Source organism: Macaca mulatta, chromosome 6 (genome assembly GCF_049350105.2).
Source record: "Macaca mulatta isolate MMU2019108-1 chromosome 6, T2T-MMU8v2.0, whole genome shotgun sequence".
In the NCBI taxonomy this organism is placed as follows: domain Eukaryota; kingdom Metazoa; phylum Chordata; class Mammalia; order Primates; family Cercopithecidae; genus Macaca; species Macaca mulatta.
The window spans coordinates 84,595,729-84,619,605 of record NC_133411.1 but is presented as its reverse complement, the minus strand read 5'-3'; the positions used below and the strand labels follow the sequence as shown (position 1 = coordinate 84,619,605).

Here is a 23,877-nt window from a genome sequence, read left to right as displayed (position 1 = left end):
GGTTGGAAGACTAATATTGTTAAGATGTCAAAATGATCTGTATATTCAATGCAATTCCTATCAAAATTCCAATGATATGTTTGGCAAAAATAGAAAAAAACTTCATCCTAAAATTTATATAGAATCCCATGAGTCCCCAAATAGCCAAAACAACCTTGAAAAGGAGAAAAATTGACTGGGTACAGTGGCTCATGTATGTAATCCCAGCACTTTGGGAAGCCAAGGCAGGAGGATCATTTGAGCCCAGGAGTTTTAGACCAGCGTAGACAACATGGCAAGACCTTGTCTCTGCAAAACTAATAATAAGAAAAAATTACCGCCTGTGCCTGTGGTCCCAGCTGCTTGGGAGGCTGAGGTTGTGGTATTGCTTGGAGTGAGCTGTGTTCATGCCACTGCACTCCAGCCTGGGCAACAGAGCGAGACCCCATCTCAAAACCCTGTCTCAAAAAAAGAAAAACAAAGCAAAACAAAACAAAATTGAATGTCTTATACTTCCTGATTTCAAAACCTATAGCAAAGCATAGTAATGAAGACATTGTAGTACTGGAATAAAGACAGACAATGTATAGTCCAATGGAACACAATAGGGAGCTCAGAAATCAACCCTGACATAATGGTCAAATGATTTTTGATAATGATACAAGATCAATTGGGAAAGGACAATCTTTTCAGGAAATAATGTTGGGGAAACTGGATTATCTATATGCAAGAAAATGGTGTTGAATTTCTTTCTATATCACACCATAGATAGAAATAAATAAAAATGGATCAAAGACCTAAATGTGACAGCTAAAACTATAAAACTGTTAGAAGAAAGCTTAGAGAAAAAGCTTTATGACATTTGATTTGGCAAAGGGTTCTTAGATACAACACTAAAACATGAGCAGTAAAAAAAAAAAAAAGTAGATTATTTGGATTTTATCAAAATTAAAACTTGTGTGCATCATAGGACACTGTCAACAAAATGAAAAGGCAACCTGTAGAATACAAGAAAATATTTGCAAATCATATATCTGATAAAGGTATGATATCCAGAATATATAAAGAACTCCCACAACTCGACCATTAAAAACCGACCAGATGGCTGGGTGTGGTGGCTCACGCCTGTAATCCCAGCACTTTGGGAGGCTGAGGTGGGCGAATGACTTGAGGTTAGGAGTTTGAGACAAGCCTGGCCATCACGGTGGTCTCTACTAAAAAGACAAATCCTGTCTCTACTAAAAATACAAAAATTAGTCAGGTGTGTTGGTGGGCGCTTGTAATCCCAGCTGCTTGGGAGGCTGAGACAGGAGAACTGCTTGAATCCAGGAGGCAGAGGTTGCAGTGATCCAAGATTGCGCCACTGCACTCCAGCCTGGGTGGCAGAGCGAGACTGTGTCTCAAAAAACAACAACCGGTGGCTCATGCCTGTAATCCCAGCACTTTTGGGAGGCTGAGGAGGGCAGATCACGTGAGGTCAGGAGTTTGAGACCAGCCTGGCCACCATGGTGAAACCTCGTCTCTTTTAAAAATACAAAACTTAGCTGGGCATGGTGGCGGGCGCCTGTAATCCCAGCTACTTGAGGGACTGAGGCAGGAGAATTGCTTGAACCTGAAAGGCAGAGGTTGCAGTGAGCCTAGGTCACGCCATTGCACTGCAGCCTGGGTGACAAGAACGAAACTCTGTCTCAGAAAGAAAAAAAAACCAACAACAACAACAACAACAAAAAACCGACCAAATGAAAAAATGGGTAAAAGACCGGAATAGACATTTCTCCAGAGAAGATATACAGATGGCCAATAATTACAGAGAAAGATGCACAGCAGGCCGGGCGCGGTGGCTCAAGCCTGTAATCCCAGCACTTTGGGAGGCCGAGGCGGGCGGATCACAAGGTCGGGAGATCGAGACCACAGTGAAACCCCGTCTCTACTAAAAATACAAAAAAATTAGCCGGGCGCGGTGGCGGGCGCCTGTAGTCCCAGCTACTCAGGAGGCTGAGGCAGGAGAATGGCGGGAACCCGGGAGGCGGAGCTTGCAGTGAGCCGAGATCGCGCCACTGCACTCCAGCCTGGGCAACAGCGTGAGACTCCGTCTCAAAAAAAAAAAAAAGAAAGATGCACAGCATCATTAATTATTAGGAAAATGGAAATCAAAACCATAGTGAGATCACTCTCCACCATTAGGAGGATTATTATCAAGAAAACAAAATTGTAAGTGTTGGTGAGGGTAGAGAAATAAGAATGCTTATGCATTGCTGGTGGAAATGTAAAATGGTGCAGTTACTGTGGAAAACAGTATGGTGGTTCCTTAAAAAATTAAAAATGGAATTATCAGATAATTCACCATTGGTATAAGCCATTTTAACTGGGGTGAGATGATAATTCGTTATAGATGATAACTCATTATAGTTTAGATTTGCATTTCTTTGATGATCAGTGATGTTCGGCATCTTTTCATATGCCTGTTTGCCAATTGCATGTCTTCTTTTGAGTAACGTCTTTTCAGATCTTTTGCCCCCTTTTTATCATTTGATCAAATCTTACCCGTTTTTAGATTATTAGACTTTTTCCTATAGAATTGTTTGAGCTCCTTATATATTCTGCTTTTAAATCTCTTGTGAGATGGATAGTTTGCAAATATTTTCTCCCATTCTATGAGTTGTCTCTTCACTTTGTTGATTGTGTCCTTTGCTGTGCAGAAGCTTTTTAACTTGATGTGATCCAATTTGTCTGTTTGTGCTTTGGTTGCCTGTGCTTGTGGGGTATTACTCAAGAAATCTTTGCCCAGACCAAGGTCCTGGAGATTTTCCCCAATGTTTTCTTGTAGTAGATTCATAGTTTGAGGTCTTAGATTTAAGTCTTTAATACATTTTGATTTTATATTTGTATATGGTGAGAGATAGGATCTAATTTTGTTTTTCTGCATATGGATATCCAGTTTTCCTAGCACCATTTATTAAAGAGACTGTCTTTTCCTCAGTGTATGTTCTTGGCACCTTTCTCAGTTCTCTGTAGGTATGTGGATTTGTTTCTGGGTTCTCTGTTCTGTTCCATTCGTCTGTGTGTCTGGTTTTTTTTTCGCCAGTACTTCCTGTTTGGTTACTATAGCTTTGTAGTGTAATTTGAAGTCAGGTAATGTGATTCCTCCAGTTTTGTTCTTTTTGCTTAGTATAGCTTTGGCTATTCTGGGTCTTTTGTGGTTCCATATAAATTTAAGATTTCTTTTTCTGTTTCTGTGAAGAATGTCGTTGGTATTTTGATAGGCATTACATTGAATCTGTAGATTGTTTTGGGTAGTAGGGACATTTTAACAATATTGAGTCTTCCAAGCCATGAACATAGAATATTTTTCCATTTTTTGATGTCCTTTTCAGTTTCTTTCTTCAGTGTTTTATAGTTTTCACCATAGAGAGAGTTCACTTCTTTGGTTAATTCCTGGGTATTTAATTTTGCGTGTGGCTATTGTAAATGGGATTACTTTTAAAATTTCTTTTTCGCCTTGTTCACTGTTGGCATATAGAAATGCTCCTGATTTTGGTATGTTGATTTTGTATCCTGCAACTTTACTGAATTTGTTTATCAGTTCTAATAGTTTTGTGGTGGAGTCTTTAGGTTTCTCCCAATATAAGATTGTATCATCTGCTAACAAGGATAATTTAATTTCTTCCTTTCCAGTTGGAGACCCTTTATATCTTTCTCTTTTCTGATTGCTCTAGCTAGGACTTCCAGTGGTATGTTGATCAACAGTGATGACAGTGGGCAACCTTGTCATGTTCCAGAGCTTATAGGAAAGACTTTCCGTGTTTTCCCATTCAGTATTATACTAGCTGTGGGTTTGTCATATATGGCTTTTATTATGTTGAAGTATATTCCTTCTATTCCCAGTTTTTTGAGGGTTTTTATCATGAAAGGATGTTGAATTTTATCAGATGGTTCTTCAGCATCAATTGAAATGATCATATGGTTTTTATTGCTCATTTTGTTGATAGGATATATCACATTGATTGATTTGTGTATGTTGAACCATCCTTGGCATCCCAGGGATAAATCCCACTTGGTCATGATGAGTGATCTGTCTGATGTATTGTTGAATTCAGTTTTCTAGCATTTTGTTGAGGATTTTTGCATCAATATTCATTAGAGATATTAGTGTGTAATTTTCTTTTTCCTTGATGTGTCTTTCTCTGGTTTTGGTATCAAGGTAATACTGGCCTCGTAGAATGAGTTTGGAAGTATTCCCTCCTCTATTTTTCAGAACAGTTTGAGTAGGATTGATATTAATTCTTCTTTAAATGTTTGGTAGAATTCAACAGTTAAGCTATAGGGTCCTGGGCGTTTTTTTAGTGGGAGACTTTTTATTACAGGTTTGATCTCGTGATTTGATATTGGTCTGTTCAAGTTTTGAATTTCTTTCCGATTCAATCTTGGTAGTTTGTATGTATCTAGGAATTTGTCCATTTCTTCTACGTTTTTCAATTTATTGGCATATATAATCGCTCATAGTAGCCAGTGATGATCCTTTGAATTTCTGTAGCATCAGTTGTAATATCTCCTTTTTCATTTCTGATTTTATTTGGATTTTTCTCTTTTTTTTCTTAGTCTGGCTAATGGTTTGTCAATTTTGTTTAACTTTTCAAAAAAACCTTTTTGTTTCATTGATCTTTTGTATTTTTTCATTTCAGTTTCATTTATTTCTTCTCTGATCACTATTATTTCTTTTCTTCTACTAATTTTATGTTTGGTTCACTCTTGCTTTTCTAGTTCCTTAAGATGCATCGTTAGATTGTTCTTTTGAAGTTTTTCTTCTTTTTTGATGTAGGCACTTATAGCCATGAACTTCCCTCTTAGATTTTTCAATTTCTTTCTTAATTACTTCATTGACCCACTGGTCATTCAGGAGCATATTGTTTAATTTCCATGTATTTGTATAGTTTCCAAAATTCCTTTTGTTATTAGTTTCTAGTTATATTCTATTGTGATCAGAGAAGATGCATATTATTTCAGTTTTTTGAATGCTTTAAGGCTTGTTTTGTGACCTAACATATGGTGCATCCTTGGGAAAGATTTATGTGTTGAGGAAAAGAATGTATATTTTGCAGCTCTTGGATAAAATGTTCTGTAAATATCTGTTAGATTCATTTTTGTCTATAGTGCAGAGTAAGTCTGGTGTTTCTTGATTTTCTGTTTGGAAGATCTGTCTAATGCTGAAAGTGGGGTGTTGAAGTCTCTAACTGTTATTGCATTCGGGCCTGTCTCTCTCTTTAGCTCTAATCATATTCACTTTATATATCTGGGTGCTCCAGTGTAGGGTACCTATATATTTAAAATTGTTATATCCTCTTGCTGAATTGACTCCTTTATCATATAGTGACCTTCTTTGTCTCTTCTTACAGTTTTTGTCTTGAAGTCTATTTTGTTTGGTATTAGTATAGCAACTCCTGCTCTTTTTTCATTTCCATTGGGATGGAATGTCATTTTCCATACCTTTGTTTTCAGCTGATACATGTTTTTATGGGTAAAGTGTGGTTTTTTTTGTGGGCAACAAATCAGTGGGTTTTTTTTTTCATCCATTCAGCCACTCTGTGTTTTTCTGATTGGAGAGTTTAGTCCATTTATGTTAAATGTTATTTGATAATTAAGGACTTATTCCTGCTATTTTGTTATTTGTTTCCTAGTTATTTTATGGTTTTCTCTTCCTTCTTTCTTTCCTTCCTGTCTTCTTCTAGTGAAGGGATTTTCTCTGATAGTATGATTTAGTTTTTTGTTTTTTACTTTTTCTTTATATCTTGTATGTTTTTTGGTTTGAGGTTACCAGACGCTTGCAAATACTATCTTATAATCCATTATTTTAACCTGATAGTAATTTAACACTATTTGCATAAACAAGCAAAAAGAAAACTCATACAAACTCTGTGCTTTAATTTTGTCTCCTCACTTTTTAACCTTTTGTTGTTTCTGTTTATATCTTATTGTACCGTGTCCTGAAAACTTGTTGTAGTTACCATTTTTGATTGGTTCATCTTTTAGTTTTTGTACTCAGGATAAGAATAGTTTATACATCACAGTTACAGTTTTATAATATTCCTTGTTTTTCTGTGTACTTACTATTACCAGTAAGTTTTGTACCTTCAGTAAGTTTTTGTACCTAATTTATTGCTCATTAATGTCATTTTTTTTCTGATTGAAGTATTCCCTTTAGCATCTCTTGTAGGATAGGCCTGGCATTGATGAAATCCCTCAGCTTTTGTTTGGGAAAGTTTATTTCTTCTTCATGTTTGAAGCATATTTTCCCTGGATATACTATTCTTAGGTGAAAGTTATTTTTCTTCAGCACTTTTAAATATGTTAGGAAACCTTACATGTTTCTGCTGAAAAGTCTGCTGCTGCACATATTGGAGCTCCCTTGTATGTTATTTGTTCCCTTTCTCTTGCTGCTTTTAGGATCCTTTCTTCATCCTTGACCTTTGGGAATCTGATTATTAAATGTCCTAGGGTAGGCTTCTTTAAGTTAAATCTGCTGGATGTTCTATAACCTTCTTGTACCTGAATGTTGATATCTTTCTCTAGGTTTGGGAAGTTCTCTGATATTATCCCTTTGAATAAACTTTCTACCCCCATCGATGTCTTTACCTTCTCTTTAATGCCAATAACTCTTAGATTTGCCCTTTTGAGGCTGTTTTCTAGATCTTGTAGGCATGATTCATTCTTTTTTATTCTTTTTTCTTTTGTCTCCTCTGATTGTGTATTTTCAAAGAGCCTGTCTTCAAGCTCATGAATTCTTTCTTCTGCTTATCAGTTCTGCTGGTAAGAGACTCTGATGCATTCTTCAGTATATCAACTGCATTTTTCAACTCTAGAATTTCTGATTGATTCTTTTTAACTGTTTCAATCTCTTTGTTAAATTTATCTGATACAATTCTTAATTCCTTCTCTATGTTATCTTGAATTTCTTTGAGTTTTCTCAAGACAGCTATTTTGAATTCTCTATCTGAAAGGTCACATATTTCTCTTTTTCCAGAATTGGTCCCTGGTGCCTTATTTAGTTTGGTGAGGTCGTATTTTCCTGGATGGTCTTGATGTTTATAGATGTTCATCAGTTTTTGGGCATTGGAGAGTTAGGTATTTATTGTAGTCATCACAGCCTGGGCTTGTTTATGCTTATCTTTCTTGGGAAGGCTTTCTAGTATTCACAGGGACTTGGGCCCCAAGCCCAATAATGCTGTGATTTTTGTAGCCTCATAGAGGTTGATGCTAGTAGATGTTCTTTGGTGTCTGAACATTGAAGAGTTAGGTATTTATTGTAGTCTTCACCCCCTTGGCATAATAGCCATCCTTCTTGGGAAATCTTTCCAGATGTTTGAAAGAACATGGGTGTTATAATCTAAGCTGTATTTGCTTTAGGGGGCACCCCAAGCCCAGTAACACTGTGGTTCTTGCAGACTCATAGAGGTGCTGCCTTGATGGTCTTGAAACAGATCTAGGATAATTTTCTGGGTTACCAGGCAGAGACTCTTGTTCTCTTTCCTTACTTTCTTCCAAACATACAGAGCCTCTCCTCTGTTTTGAGCTAGATAAAGCTGAGGATGGTGACATAAGCACCCCTGTGGCCACCAGTACTATATGCTAGGTCAGACTTAAAGCCAGCACAGCACTGGGTCTTGCATAAGGCCTGCTGTAACCGCTTCTTGGCTATTACCATATTTGCTCAAGGCCCTGGGGCTCCACAGTCAGCAGGTAGCAAAGCCAAACAGGCCTGTGCCCTTCCCTTAAGGGTGGCGAGGTCCCCCAGGCCCCGGATGAGTCAAGTTCTGTCTGGGAGCCCTGGGAGTCAGGGACTAGAATCAGAAACCTTGGAAGTCTACCTAGTGTTCTGTTGTATTATAGCTGAGCTGGCATTCAAACCACAACGTGCAATCCTTCCCACTCTTCCCTCCCGTTTCCAAAGGCAGAGGAGCCTCAACCTGTAGCCACCACCACCCCAGGCCAGAAAGAGTACTGCCAGAGTACCCCCATAGTCCCTTAAGGCCCAAGGTCTCTTAAGTCAGCATTCACAAAAAGCTATCGGGGGTACCCTGGCAGTACTTTTCATGAATGCTGCTTGGCCTGGGACTCACCCTTCAGGGCAGTGGGCTCCCCTCTGGCCCAGGACATGTCCAGAAATGCTGTCCAAGAGCCAAGTTCTGGAATTGAGGACGCTAAGAACCCACTTGGTACTCTACCTTGCTGTGGGTGTACTGGTACCTAGGGTGCAAGACAAAGCCCCCTTTACTTTCCCCTCTGCTGTTCTCAAGCAGGAGTTTTGCCCCATATCCACCACAGCTGGGAATGTGCTGAGTCTCACCTGAAACCAACAAGTCTCAGTGGTTCACCCAAGGCCCTCAATGTAGTACCTGGGTATTGCTGCTGGTTATTCAGGGCCCAAGGGCTCTTCAGTTAGCAGATGATGAATGCTGCCACGCCTTGGCCCTTTCCTTCAAGGCAGCAAGTTCCTTTCTGGACGAGGGTGTGTCTAGGAATGTCATCTGGGAGTAGTTAGGTCCTGGAATGGGGGCCTCATGGCTCTGACTGGTGCCCTATCCTGCTGTGACTGAGCTGGTATCCAAGATGCAAGACAAAGTCCTCCCCACTCTTCCCTCTCCTCTTCTTAAGTGGAAGAGAGGGGTCTCTTTTGGAGCCACCAGCTGTGCAACCTGAGGTTAGGAGAGAGGTAATGTCAGCACTCCCTTGGCTGCCCCAGGTGTTGTCTCAGTATGTTGCATGCTCCCTCAGTCCATGTCTCTAGGCCTAATTCAGCCGTAGGACTTGTCAAAGAGTTGCAGTCCTTATGGCCTAGACTGTCTTTCAGGTTTACTTGGAGACACACAGTGCTGTAGCCCTCGGTGGCGAGGTTTTCCAGAGACTCAAGTTCAGACCTCTGGGATTTCTTTCTGGCTAGGGCTGGTTTAAATGCTCTGCCTGTGGGTGGGCATCAGCTGAGTTTGGTCTGGTTTTCCTTTTTGCTTTAACAGGACAGCACGGAGTTCAATGCCTCACAATTGCAGTATTCTCCCTTCCCCAGTGCCCAGAGATACCCTCCATACCATGCACTGCTGCTGGAAGAGGAGCCTCACCACTCTGAGGAAAAGGGTGGCGTTGGTGATTCAGGACTGTTTCTTTTATAATCTCTTCTGTGCCTCTTTCAGTGATATGAAGTTCAAACCAAGTCCTATGAGTGCTCGCCTGATTTTTGGTTCTTATGAAGGTGATTTTTTCTGTGTAGATAGTTGTTAACTTTTTTGTCCTTGAGGGGACGATTGGTGGAGCTTTCTATTGCACCATCTTGCTCTGCCTCTGAGATTGCTTTTTCTCTTTCTCTTTTAAAGAATCTGTTTTAACTGTCTGGACATGTAGATGTTTTTCATATTCTGAAGAAAAAGAAAATTTATTCAAGATGTGGTTTGTTTTTTCTTTACTGATTTGTTATGCTACTAATGAACCCTTTGATTCTAAAATTTTACATCTGTTTTACTTAGAGAATATTTGTCTGCTATTTATTTTCTCCTTTTTCTGTCTGCCAGTTCTCTCTTGGCCTTCCTATTATGTGTATATTATATTTCTTGGGTCCATCCTCTGTGTCTGCCTCTGCCTTCTCCCCTGTCAGATTGACCTCTCTAACCTTTCCTGTCATTTTTAGGATATGTTTTTGAGCTGGCATTTTAAGTCAGTTTAGAATTTTTGACATTATCCTTTCTTTTCTCATTATATTTTAAAATTTGGTAATTATGTCTTTATCTGAAAGTTTTCTTTGCTATTCCAAAGTCATTCTTTTTTCAAAAAATGCCATGTCCCCTCACATCTCACTAGGAATATGAATTAGACGTATTTCCCATGGTTTTTCTCTTTTATGTCCAACTTTTTCCCCAGATAATTTATTCATACTTCTCCAGTAGATCCTCTTCTTTTGAACTGTGGAATGTTTTTATACGCCCTGTTATTGTTTTCCCCCTTAAGTCATCCTCAGAAAGCATTAGAGTTATCTATCTTGATTTTTTCCGAATTTCTATTTGAAATTGGTTCTGTTATAGACTGTAAATTCATAGGATCAATAATTTCAGGCTCCATTGTGAGATGAAGAGAGTAGTATTCATATTAATAAATTAAGTATTAGAAGACAAAGTGTCTATTTAGAATAGAATGGGACAAACAGATAGCTCAGGGTAAGGAGCCTGAGAGCACCCTTCCTTCTGTCTTTAATTGGTATGTCTTCATTATGTTCTTTGCTGTTTTTCTGTTTTTTTCCTTTATTTTTCTCTTTTGGTTTTAAGTATTCTTTGGGAATAGGTACTATATTCTGCTGTTTGGTATGTTGTCCTCAGGGTACTTCCCTGAAGATTATTAGAAAGACCAATATATTGGAGCCAAGGGCTTGTCTGATACTTAAGTAGTAGGTAAAATTAGGTCCACTTTTGATTAAGTAGTAAATTCATCCACTTATTTCTTAGGTTGTAACTAGATTGGTAGATGATTGTTTCCTAAAATGTTATCTTATGTGAACCATACCCCTGCAGAAATTTGTTGAAATTTCCGTTATGTGGCTAGTACTTTATCTGAAATAGAAAATATCCTGGATTATGCCATAGCAGAATAGTGATAACAGAAGAAAGAGCCAGAAGTTGAAGACAGATCATTAGAAATTATTCAGTTTGTGGCCAGACACGGTGGCTCATGCCTGTAATCCCAACACTTCAGGAGGCTGAGGATTATGTGAGTCTCGAGGAGTTCCGAGACCAGCCTGGGCAACAAAGTGAGACCCTGTCTCTACAGAAATACCAAAAAATTAGCCAGGTGTGGTGGAGGGTGCCTGTGGTGTCAGCTACACAGGAAGCTGAGGCAGAAACACCACTTGCGCCCAAGAGGTTGAGGCTGCAGTGAGCCAGCATGGCACCATTGCAGTCTAGCCTGTGCGACACAGCAAGACTCTGTCTCAAAAAAAAAAAAAAAAAAAAAAAAAAAAAATCATTCTGAAGAACAGAGATTGAAAAGAAATGAACAGAGCCTTGGAGTTTTGTTGGTTCATTCCAAAGATCTAACGTATGCCTCATTAGAACACCAGGAGAGGAGAAAGAGATTGGAGTAGGAAAGAATATTTGAAGAAATAATGGTGGAAAACTTCTGAAATTTGATGAAAGATACAATTTTTATTTTTATTTTTGAAACGGAGTCTCGCTTGGCTCACTGCAACCTCCGCCTCCGGGGTTCAAGCTGCTGCTTTAGTCTTCTGAGTAGCTGGGATTAAAAGCACCTTCCCCGCCCACCACGCCCAGCTAATTTTTGTTCTTTTAGTGGAAACGAGGTTTTGCCCTGTTGGTCAGGCTGGTCTCGAACTCCTGACCTCAGGTAATCCGCCCTCCTCAGCCTCCCAAAGTGCTGGAATTACAGACGTGAGCCACTGTGCCCGGCCAAGATACAAATTTATATGTGAAAGAAGCTCAGTGAATGCCAGTTAGGAGAAACTGAAAGAAAACCATACATAAACACAGTAATTAAACAGTTGAAAACCAAAAATAAAGTCTTAAAAGTAGCTGGAAAAAATGATACATACAGGGCAACAATAATTTGAATAAGTGCAGATTTCTCATCAGAAGTCATGGCAACCAGAAGACAGTGGAACAACATGTTTCAAGTACTGAAAGAAAACTGTTAACCCAGAACTCTATATCCATTGAAAATATCCTTCAAGAATGAAGATGAAACAAAGACCAAGAGTATCCATTTCTAACATGTTTGCTTTAATGAAATGTTAATGGACGTTCTGTAGGCTGAAGGGAAATAATACTAGATGAATATTTAGGGGGACCAATCCAAATGATAAATACATATAAAGGACTAATTTTATTCCTGAGTTATCCCACTATCTGAGAGGTTTTTTATATGGGTATAAATATAATATATATGATGGCTAAACATAAAAGCTAGTGGGGAGGTGGAAATAAAAGGGCCTATGTGGTTGCAGTGTTTCTGCATTTTTCTTTGTGTTTCTTTTTTTTTGGGGGACGGAGTCTTGCTCTGTTGCCCAGGCTGGAGTGCAATGGCATGATCTCGGCTCACTGCAACCTCCACCTCCTGGGTTCAAGTGATTCTTCTGCCTCAGCCTCCCAAGTAGCTGGGACTACTACAGGTGTGCACCACCACACCTGGCTAATTTTTGTGTTTTTAGTAGAGATGGGGTTTCACCATATTGGCCAGGCTGGTCTCGGACTCCTGACCTTGTGATCTGCCTGCCTCAGCCTCCCAAAGTGCTGGGATTACAGGCGTGAGCCACCATGCCCTACCAGTTTCTGCATTTTTCTTGCTGGTACAGTGTTAACTCTAAGAAGACTGTGTAAGGTTTGCTATATCTATATCTATGTATTTATATATCTGTTTATCTACCTATGTATCTGATAATCCGATAAGTTAAAGATACGCTGTTTGAGCACAAAGGAGATTCATTTAAACTGCTATTGCTATAGATTACACCTATGACGCATTTTTATGAGGAACCAGTAAATTATATAAAAAGATATAGGCAGAAAGTTAATATCAAATAGGAAATACTAAAAATTTTCTAAGGAAAAGAGGAAAGAGCAAGTAGGAGAACAGAAAACACAGGGAATAAACAGAAAACAGATACTAAAATGGTAGACCTGAATCTAACCATGTTAATAATTCTATTACATGTAAGTGGTCTGATGTTACCAATTAAAAGAGATCTTCATATTGGATAAAAATATGAAGATATAACTGTGATCTTTGTGAGAAACCCACTTTTAATATAATGACATAAGTTATAAGGAAGGAAAAATGCATACCATACAAACACTAACCAAAAAAAGCTCAAATCTATTAATATCAGAGAGGTAAACTTTTGAACAAATAGTATGATTAGGATAAAGAACATAACAATAAGAGTCATTTTCCTAAAAAGACATAATAATCTTAAATGTGTCTAACAACAGAGCTTCAAATGTGGAGTTAAAAAAAAAAAACCTGTTAGAACTGAAAAGAAAGATGGACAAATTCACAATTATAGTTAGAGATGTAAGTGCTTTTCTCTTAAAAATCAGTAGAATAGGGAGATAGAAAACCAATAAGGAAATTTAAGACTAGAATAATATCAACTTATATGACCTAATTGACATTTATAGAGCACTCTACCCAACAGTAGCGAAATATACATTCTTTTTATATGTTAGATAGACTACATTTTGGGCAATAAAACACAATCTTAACAAACTTAAAAGAATTAAAAGTATGCAAAGTATGTTATCTGACCATATAGAATTAAACTAAACACAGTCATTGGAAGAGATCAAAACATTTTTTAAATATTTGAAAATTAGAAATGATGAAATGATTCATGAGTCAAAAGTAAAAGTCACAAGGAAATTAGGATGAAATTGAAAAACCACATATCAAAGTTTGGAGGATTTAGGTAAAACAGTACTTACAAGGAAATTTATAGTAATAAAAGCTTATGTTTGAAAAGAAATATTTCCAATCAGTACTCTGAGCATCTACCTTAACAGCAGAAATAGAAGAGCAAATTAAACTCAAATTGAAACTAAAGAAAGAAGTAATAAGGTAGAGTAGAAATCAATGAGATTGACTAGAGAAAAACAGTAGAGTAAAATCAGTGAAATGAAAAACTAGTCCTTGGAAAAGATTGATAAAATTGATAAATCTATAGACAGAGTGACCAAGAAAAAATAGAGGACAAATTATCAATATCAGAAATGCAAGACTCTGTTGACATTTAAGGGACAATTAGGGAATATTTCAGGCATCATTAGCCCCATAAATTTGACTACTTTGTTGAAATGAGCAAAGTCCTTGAAAGATAAGCTATGACGTTTACTCCAGAAGAACTAGATTATCTGAATAGTCCTATATCTAATAAAGTAATTGAAGTTTTCATTAAAAAAATTTCAACAGGGAACATTCAGTTCTACATAAGCTCTTCCAGAATATAGAATATGAGAAAATACTTCTAAATTCAATTTATGAGTTCAGTGCTATCCTGGTCTGAAAACTAGACAAAGACATTATGAAAAAATTAAGTTATGTCCATCTCCCTCATGAACGTAGAGGATTGGATGGAGAGTATATCAATCAAATTTCCCAAAATACAGTGCTGTTAGGCTATACCCATTGTAAGTGAAACATTGATGTTGGGGCTGAGGCCACCAAAGGTTGAAGAATGAAAAACAAGTAAAAGTCAAATGTGTGAAGTTAGAGAACAGGTATCAGAAACTAATCACTCTTTTAATTAGATGCCTGCAACCAGTGAATGTTCTTTGGGGACTCTGGAATTCCATCTCTACCTTGGGTAGAAGCTATCTAAGAGCTTAGCAGAGGGCATGATTGGAACCTAGGAGAGTTTAGAGCTACAAATGACCTTGTGTTATCTCCTCAACTTTGCCCAGCTGCTCCCTAAACATGACTTTCACCTTTTACCTGAAAACTTGTCTTCCTTTCTCACCTTTTATCTAGAGAGTCACCTTCAAAGGGCAGAATCGCTGGTACTGCAGCTTTTTCAAATATCAGGAACTTCAACCAAGTAAAATAAAAAAAGGACATATTTTCCTGTGCTTTCCACCTGTGAACCTTACTTTTCCTGCAGGGCCCAAATTTGACTCCCCTCAATTCCTATGCTCCTTGTTCTGGGTAAAAGAGTACAAGGGGGCCGGGCGCGGTGGCTCAAGCCTGTAATCCCAGCACTTTGGGAGGCCGAGACGGGCGGATCACGAGGTCAGGAGATCGAGACCATCCTGGCTAACACGGTGAAACCCCGTCTCTACTAAAAAATACAAAAAACTAGCCGGGCGAGGTGTCGAGCGCCTGTAGTCCCAGCTACTCGGGAGGCTGAGCCAGGAGAATGGCGTAAACCCGGGAGGCGGAGCTTGCAGTGAGCAGAGATCCGGCCACCGCACCCCAGCCTGGGTGACAGAGCGAGACTCTGTCTCAAAAAAAAAAAAAAAAAAAAAAAAAAGAGTACAAGGGGACCAGGAACAGGGTTTTCATCTGAAGCAGAAGGGGGAAGGGTGGGAGAAGTATGTTATCTGAGTGGATAGGGAGGAATACTGAGAAGGACTGAGCTTCAAGGAGTCTTAGAGCTTCTTTGCTGAGCTTCAAGGAGTCTTAAAGCTTCTTTGCTGGTTTCTTCCTTTCTCCATGTTGGGAAGAGGGCTTGTGGGAAAAGGGCTTGTGGGGTGCCTGTATAAACTGGCCATAAAAATATGGGACAATAAGTTGTGGAAAACCACAAGAGGCCTCTGAGGAGGAAAGTCTCCTAATTGCCATCATGTTCCCATGCTCAGAGTGAGACCTGCTTTCTTATCTGTAAACACTGTGTTCAAGGAGAAAGACACTCCTTTGAAACACTGGAATGTGAACAGACGTGCAGACTCCTAGTTAAGCCCGCTCCCACTAGCTACTCTCCGATAAGTTAAAGATATGTTCTTTGAGCACAAAGGAGGTTCATTTAAACCACTATTGCTATAGATTACACCTATGACGCATTGCCTCCCTTTCACTGTTTCTCCCTGAACATCTGCTTCTCAGATCTAAGTGACTGTACTCAACAGTGTGGAGACCAGAGCTCTGAGTCTTTTGCAGCCTCCAAAAGTACAAGTGGCCCCCTGGCTCCTGACCTTTACTCTTTACTTGTCTCTTCTCAATCCTTTGTCTCCACCGTACTTTAGGTGCCCTATGGGTGGTGTTGAGACTGGTTCCCAACACTCCACAATTTCTACATTTTTTTTTTTTTTTGAGACATTGTCTCGCTCTGTCGCCAGGCTGGAATGCAGTGGTGCGATCTTGGCTCACTATAACCTTTTCCTCCTGGGTTCAAGCGATTCTTGTGCCTCAACCTCCTGAGTAGCTGGGATTACAGGCACGCACCACCACACCCAGCTAATTTTTGTATTTTTAGTAGAGATGGGGTTTCACCATGTTGGCCAGGACCTTGTGATCTGCCCACCTTGGCCTCCCAAAGTGCTGGGATGACAGGCGTGAGCCACCACGCTTGGCCACAATTTCTACTTTTGGGATTGTACTATGTCTTGTCCCTCAGTCTACTTCCCTGTCTGTCTGTCCTCCTGTAGTGATCTCATCCCTTTCCAAATGCATATTGCTAACCAGTGCTATCTCTTGTATTCTGTAGCCTTTATTCCCATATATTCAGCTGGCTTCTCAGCATATCTGAAACCAAACTCTGGATTGCTCATCTCCCCAAATACCTGCTTCTTCCCTAGTCTTTCTCATCATGGTTAATGGCAATTCCATTTCTCCTGTTCGTCATTTGTAGTCCTTTTTTTTTTTTTTTTTTTTTGAGATGGAGTCTCATTCTGTTGTGCAGGCTGGAGTGCAGTGGCGTGATCTCGGCTCACTGCAACCTCTGGCTCCCAGGTTCAAGTGATTCTCCTGCCTCAGCCTCCCAAGTAACTGGGATTACAGGTGTCTGCCACCATGCCTGGCTAATTTTGTGTTTGCGTGTGTATGTGTGTGTTTTTAGTAGAAACGGGGTTTCACCATGTTGGCCAGGCTGGTCACAAACTCCTGGCCTCACGTAATCTGCCTGCCTCGGCCTCCCAAAGTGCTGGAATTACAGGCAGTTGTTCTTCTTAATTCATGTCCCTTCTTTCTTATATCATATATAATCTATTTTCAGAATAAATCCCAAATCTAGCCCATTCTCACTATGGTCACTATCTTTGCTCTGTATAATTGCAGTAGCCTTCTGTTTTCCATGCTATCATATCTTCTGGTCTATTTTTCACATCGCAGCCAGAAAGATCCTTTTAAAATATGAGTCATTGCTAAATATTTAATGATGTCTTTCCTCTGCTCACAACTCTCCATTGGTCTCCTGCTTCACTCATAGTAAAAGGCAATTCGTTTTACAGTAGTTTATACATTTCTGACCTTATCTCTCATCATTCTTCCCCACACTTACTCCAGTCTGACTCTCCTGGCCTCCTATTCCTGGCACATGCCATGCCTAAACCATTGTTTCCCTAGCTAGTCACATGGATCACCTTCTCTCTTCCTTTGCATCCCTGCCTAAAGGAAGGCCTTTTCTGACCACCTTATATAAAAGAGCAACTCTCACCTCCACCTCAGCACTTCTCATCCCCCGATACTGCTTTATTTTTCTCCACAGTAGTCTATTGCCACCTCACTATTATTGTTTATTGACCTTCGCCCCATTAGAATGTAACCACCACATGGGCAAGGACTTTGTATTGGTTATGGTTGGATCCCTAAGACCTAGGATAGTCCCTGCTAGAAAGTATCCTCTCAGCACATATTTGTTGAGTGAATTTGATTGTGGTGTTTTTTTCCTTCCTCATATTTGAATAACATTCTGCAGAATAAAGTTAGATAGTCATGGAGTAGGATACCATAGGACAGGATGTCTGACTTTAGGTAATCATTGAATGAATGAATTAATTAATTAATTAATGGCAGGGGTCCTACAGAACATTAATCCCTCTCTTATTTCAAAGATGAGAAAATGGAGAGAGGTGTACAAATCATAGAAAGATGTCTTAGCTTCAGTATTTTGTAAACCCTCCAAAATGCTCAGCAGGTTTCACAAAATACTCAAATCAAAAGAGTGTCACAGGTAAGGAAATAGAATATAAAAAGACTAGCTTGTATTCAAGAATATTTTAAGGCTATCATATAGAAAGGGCATATAAGAAATTGCTAACGGGGATTATAATGCTAAAAATATCACATAATATTTATATAACATGTGTTGTAAATTAATAAAGCCAATATCTTTTTAAAGGTAGTTTGTTAGATATGGTGTGTAATTCATAAGGAATCCCTTTCCCCCAAGTTGCTCTATAGTTTGAACTTTATTTTGTGGTTACCAAAGTCTGGACTTTTAAAAGACATAAAGTTATAATCTGAGAATGAGAAAGACAAAATGGGAATACAGATAGATATAAAACTAAAATAAATAGAAATGTAAGATAGTGCACAGGAAATTCCAAATAATAAGTGTAGATTAAAATATTCTAGAGGAGGCTGCACATGGTGGCTCATGTCTGTAATTCCAGCACTTTGGGAGGCTGAGGGGAGTGGATCACTTGAGGTCAGGAGTTCAAGACCAGCCTGGTCAACATGGCGAAACCCCATCTCTACTAAAAATACGAAAATTAGCCAGTGGTGGCATCAGGTGCCTGTAATCCCAGCTACTTGGAAAACTGAGGCAGGAGAATCGCTTGAATTCAGGAGGCGGAGGTTGCAGTGAGCCAAGATTGTGCCACTGCATTCCAGCCTGGGCGACAGGGTGAGATTCTGTCTTTAAAAAAAAAAAAAAAATTCTGAAAGAAATTAGGAATGGATGACACAGTGGGCCAGGTGTCAGGAGATGGCTCTAGCAAGGGAGAAGGAGTAGAATTTGATGATGCTTTAGACAAAAGGGTAGAACTTAGAAAGCTGGGGCCATGATCTGAGCAGAGGAATTGTGGGGCAGCCAGAGAATGTTCTAGTAGTGAGTAAGGTCAATTTAATAGGGCCTTAGGTCAGAGAGCTTAAGAAGGGATGTTAGTGTACATTGTGAAAATATATGAATATTACATAAAATCGTTTGAACTCTAGACAGAAGCTTTTGAAATCTTTTAGGGGGGCTGACATGTACAAAGTAGTGTTTTAAGCATATTAAACTGTCAGTGGTGTACATTATGGATAGAAAGAGGAGACTGAAAAGTTCTCTGTGAGGTGATACTGACCTGTGTTAGGATAATAGCAGTGGAAGGGATTAACATGAGTGTTGTGAGAAGTATTAGCAGGACCTAGTTACTGTGTAGAAGTGAGACGAGACCAGGGTAATTCTGTGGTTTTTAGTGTCTAGGAGAACTGTGGAAATAGGAAATTCTCTCATGAATGTCATTTTATCATGAAGGATGAGTTTGGCTTTAGACATAGCAAGTTTGGTATGAGAGCCAGCTAATGATGTCTAGTTAGAGATTTAGAACTCAGGCTGGATTAGGGCTACAGTTTTGGGGAATTTACACTCGCATATAGAGGTGAGAGTTAGTCCTAATGGTGAATGAAATCTTAGGAGTTTCAGAGATTGTAGAACAGTGTAGGCTGAAAAGATGGTGGTGCACAGAACTTTAGTGGGCAGAGGAAGAATGTTTTGTGAAGGAAACTTTGAAAAGCAATGGTTGCAGAAGTAGGGTAACCTATGAAAAGAAAGCCAAGGGTCACATAAGTAGTTGATTCAAAGTAACATTCATCCCTCCCTCAACTCCCCCATTGCAAATGCAGTACATCTTTAATGTCAGATCCTGGAAAATAGACAATAGCAAAAATATTTTTAAAAAGCTTTTACCCAGCCTGGGCAACATAGTGGTACCCTGTCTCTACAAAAAAAATTTGAAAATTAGCCAGGCATGATGACACATGCCTGTAGCCTCAGCTACTCAGACGGCTGAGGAGGGGGATCACTTGAACCTGGAAGGTCGAGGCTGCAGTGAGCTGTGATTGAGCCACTGCACTCCAGCCTGGGTGACAGAGTAGGATCTGTCTAAAAAAATTAAAAAAAAAAATTACTTACAACCCAGTTAGCCAGAGAAAACTATTAAAATATTTAAATACATATCTTAAATTACTAAATATTTCTTCTTTATTGTGTCTATGTATTTGTGTATTTATATTGCTATACAAGAGAGTGTTTATTATTTGCTGTAAATAGTTGAGGTAAGGTGATTCAAAAAGAGTTCAGCTGTTAATTATATAGCTTATTTGTTGACATAATCTTCTAAATATTTAATATATATAGAATTTCCTATATTGTCTGTTTTGTATACTCTTCAGATGATTGCAAAAGGGAAAAATGCATCTGAACTGTTTCCTGCTGTTGTGAAGAATGTGGCCAGTAAAAATATTGAGGTACTGTTTTGATCTATAATTTTTATGATTCCTTTTGTTTTCATGGGACCATACACTTTTCATGTAGTGTAATGCAACATAAGGTACTTAAGTATCACTAGATTTTTGTTATGATTAAAATGTCCTTAATTTTAAATGTAGGTAAGATCGAACAAAAAGTAGACACAATCCTAGCTTTGGAGTTTTGGTAGAGAATATGAAAAGCAAAACAGATTGATTCACCTGACTGAACAATGGTAAGTTGTTGAGTTTTCACCTGTTCCTAGAGGCCCGTTTAGTTTAAATTGTGTTCCAGGGACTGAATTTTAAGATAGCATATGTCCAGTGAAAACGACCTGGTCGGGTATATCCAGACCTTGATGATGTGGGGCTCTTTGGGACTTCTAGGACTGAACCCAAGAATATTTCCCAAGTTTCTTAGACTACTCATGACATGTACTAAGCACTCAGTACATATATGTGGATTTATTGAATGAACATGTCCCAGTAAAATGCTATTTTCTGTAAGCTAGACTGATATAGTCTAGTATTAAGATTACATTCTCCTCTCCACCCTGGTTAATTGATAAATTAATTGAAAAAGCCTGGTTAATTGATAAATTTTTCTCAGTTTAAAGCTTTAAAGCTTTTCCCTCACCATGAAATTAAAAATGTGTTACTGCTGCTATTTGTTTGCCATTTTATTGGCAGATGACGAAGCTCATTAACAAATAACAGAAACATTCTAATCCAGGGAACGTGGTTATGGTAACAGAGAGAGAAAGTGCACAAACATTTTTGCACGGGCAAGTGTGAGAGTGGAAGGAGGATGGGTGTGTGATTTCAGAGGGTTCGCTAATTTTGTAGTTACGATTTTATTTTCTGTGCACAGTATGGTCATTTTTTGCTAGTGAAGTTGTTTCTGTTTTGTTTGATGATTTTAAATATTCAAAGTATTCTTGCCAGCAAAACCAACCAGAGAAAAAGAGAGAAAACATTTTGGAGCTAATGCTTTTAAAATATTACTTTACTAAATGTGATCGATAGTGTTGGTGAGAGAGGGATTTTAAATCTCCCAATCATGATTTTGATTTTTTTTTGCTTTTTTATTGAGACAGGGTCTCATTTTGTCACCCAGGCTGGAGTGCAGTGGTGTGATCTTGGCTCACTACAGCCTCGACCTCCTGGGTTCAAGCGACCCTCCCACCTCAGCCCCTCAAGTAGCTGGGACTACAGGCATGTACAACCATGCTTGGCTAGTTTTTTATTTTTATTTTTTGTAGAGACAGAGTTTTGCCATGTGGCCTAGGCTAGTCTCTAACTCCTGAGCTCAAGCAATTCACCTGCATCAGCCTCCCAAAGTGCTAGGATTACAGGCGTGACAAACTGTGCCCGGCCTTTTTTTTTTTTTTTTGAGGCAGGGTTTCTTTCTTATCTCTCAGGCTGGAATGCAGTGGCATGGTCGTGGCTTACTGTAGCCTTGACCTCTTGGGTTTTAGGTGATCCTCCTTCCTCAGCCTCCCAAGTAGCTGGGACTACCGGTGCATGCCACCACATCCAGCTAATTTTCGCATTTTTAGCAGAGACAAGGCTTCACCATGTTGCCCAGGCTGGTTTCGAACTCCCAGGCTCAAGCAGTCTGCCAACCTTGGCCTCCCAAAGTGCTGGGAGTACAGGCATGAGCCATCGCTCCTGGGCTGATTCTGGAATGTTTTATTTTTCCCCTTAATTTAGTATTTTTTGCTTATTTTTAAAAGTACTCCTATTAGGCATAACTCTTTTTGGGTTTTCCTGATGAATTGACCTTTTTATTATAAAATAAATCCTTTATTTTTGTTAATATGTTTTGTCTTAAAGCATATTTGATTTGTTATTAGTATTGCCACTCCAACCTTCTCATATCATTTTTATTCATTTGCTTTCAGCTTGTCTGCCTATATCTAGTGTGCATCTGTTGTTGACAGCATATAGTTGCAGCTTTCCCTACATCCTGTGTGTCAATCTCTTCCTTTTAATTGGAGTGTCTATTTTGCTAACGCTTAATTTAATTATTGATCTACTTAGATTTGAGTCTACTATTTTTCTTTTCTCTTTGTCTCTTTTAGTTTTTTCTTTTTCCTATTCCTTTTTTGGGTTAACTAGAAACATTTTAAAATTTCATTTTAGTTTTTTTCCAACTTGCATTTCTTGGCATATATGACAGTGGTCCCGTATGATTATAATACTGTATTTTTACTGTGCTTTTTCTATGTTTAGATACACAACTACCTACCACTGTGTTATAGTTATCTACAGTATTGAGTACAGTAACATGCTGTACAGATTTGTAGCCTAGGAGCAATAGGCCATATCAGTAGTCCCCAACCTTTTTGGCACCAGGGACCAGTATTGTGGAAGACAATTTTTCCCTGGACCCTGGGTGGGTAGGATGGCTTCAGGATGATTCAAAAGCATTACATTTATTGTGCACTTTATTTCTATTATTACATTGTAATATATAATGAAATAATTATATAACTCACCATAATGTAGAATCAGTGGGAGCCCTGAGCTTGTTTTCTTACAACTAGATTGTCCCATCTGGGGTGTGATAGGAGACAGTGACAGATCATCAGGCATTAGATTCTCATAAGGAGCACGCAGCCCAGATCCCTCTTGTGTGCTGTTTACAATAGGGTTCGCAATCCTGTGAGAATCTAATGCTGCTGTTGATCTGACAGCAGGCAGAGCTCAGGGGGTAATGCAAGCAATGAGGAGCAGCTGTAAATACAGATGAAGCTTTGCTCGCTTGTCGACTGCTCACCACCTGCTGTGTGGCCTGGTTCCAACCCCTGGGGTATATCATATATCCTAGGTGTGTAGACCCCTGGTCTTTATCATATATCCTAGGTGTGTAGTAGGCTATACCATGTAGGTTTGTGTAAGTGCACTCTGTGGTGTTTGCACAACAATGAAATTGTCCAACAACGCATTTTTCAGAATATTGTTAAGCAATGCATCACTGGATTGTAGAATTTTAAGGATAGGTATTTTAAACCTACTTTTTTTGTGGAAACAGGGTCTCACTCTGTTGTCCAGGTTGGAGTGCAGTGGCACGATCTTGGCTCACTACAACCTCTGCCTCCCTGGTTCAAGTGATTCTCCTGCCTCAGCCTCCCGAGCAGCTGGGATTACAGGCTTGTGTCACCATGCCCATGTAATTTATTTTTTGTATTTTTAGTAGAGCCAGGGTTTTGTCGTGTTGCCCAGGCTGGTCTGGAACTCCTGAGCTCAAGTGATTTGCCCACCTTGGCCTCCCAAAGTGCTGGGATTACAGGTGTGAGCCACCACATTCAGCCTAAACCTACTTTTAAAAACGATTTCATATTTTAAAGTATGCTTCTTGCTTTTTTTTTTTTTTTTTTTTTTGGGACTGTAGTGGCATGAACACAACACACTATAGCCTTCACTTCCTGGGCTCAAGTGATCCTCCTGACTTAGCCTTCTGAGTAGCTGGGACCACAGGTGTGTGCCACTACTCCTGGCTCATTTAAAAAATATTTTGTAGAGATGACGTCTCCATGTTGCCCAGGCTGGTGTTGAACACTTGGGCTCAGGTGATCCTCCTGCCTTGGCCTCCCAAAGTGCTGGGATTATAGGTGTGAGCCACTGTGCCCAGCCCTTAATTTTTTTCATTAAATAGGAAGTGCATTCTATATTTCAGATAGATGAATTTTTCTATCAAAATGAAATAGTTGTTATAAACTCAGTTACACTAAATTGGATAAACCAAAATCAAAACACTTGTATTGTTGTGGCCAGTTTATGAATTAAATTAATACTGGATTTAAATGACTTGATAAACCATACTTTCTTTCTAGAACACCAATTAATGGAAGAAATCTGTGTAGATTGTAGATTTCTTGAGTAAAATCAATTTTACTTATGATTAATTTAGTAGATATTTATTAAACATTATGTGCTTATTGCCATATATAATTCTGAATTGAT

At 39.0% G+C, this 23,877-nt stretch overlaps 1 protein-coding gene across 3 annotated transcripts in view; it reads left to right on the top strand.

Moving 5' to 3' along the window:
* Nucleotides 1-23,877, top strand: part of AP3B1 (adaptor related protein complex 3 subunit beta 1) — a 298,620-nt gene that overhangs the window by 35,767 nt on the left and 238,976 nt on the right. For all 3 annotated transcript variants that reach the window (XM_028849534.2, XM_028849535.2, XM_028849539.2), the window contains exon 3: nucleotides 19,834-19,908. In XM_028849534.2, coding sequence (XP_028705367.1) covers nucleotides 19,834-19,908 — 75 coding nt within the window. The remainder of the gene's footprint in view (nucleotides 1-19,833; nucleotides 19,909-23,877) is intronic.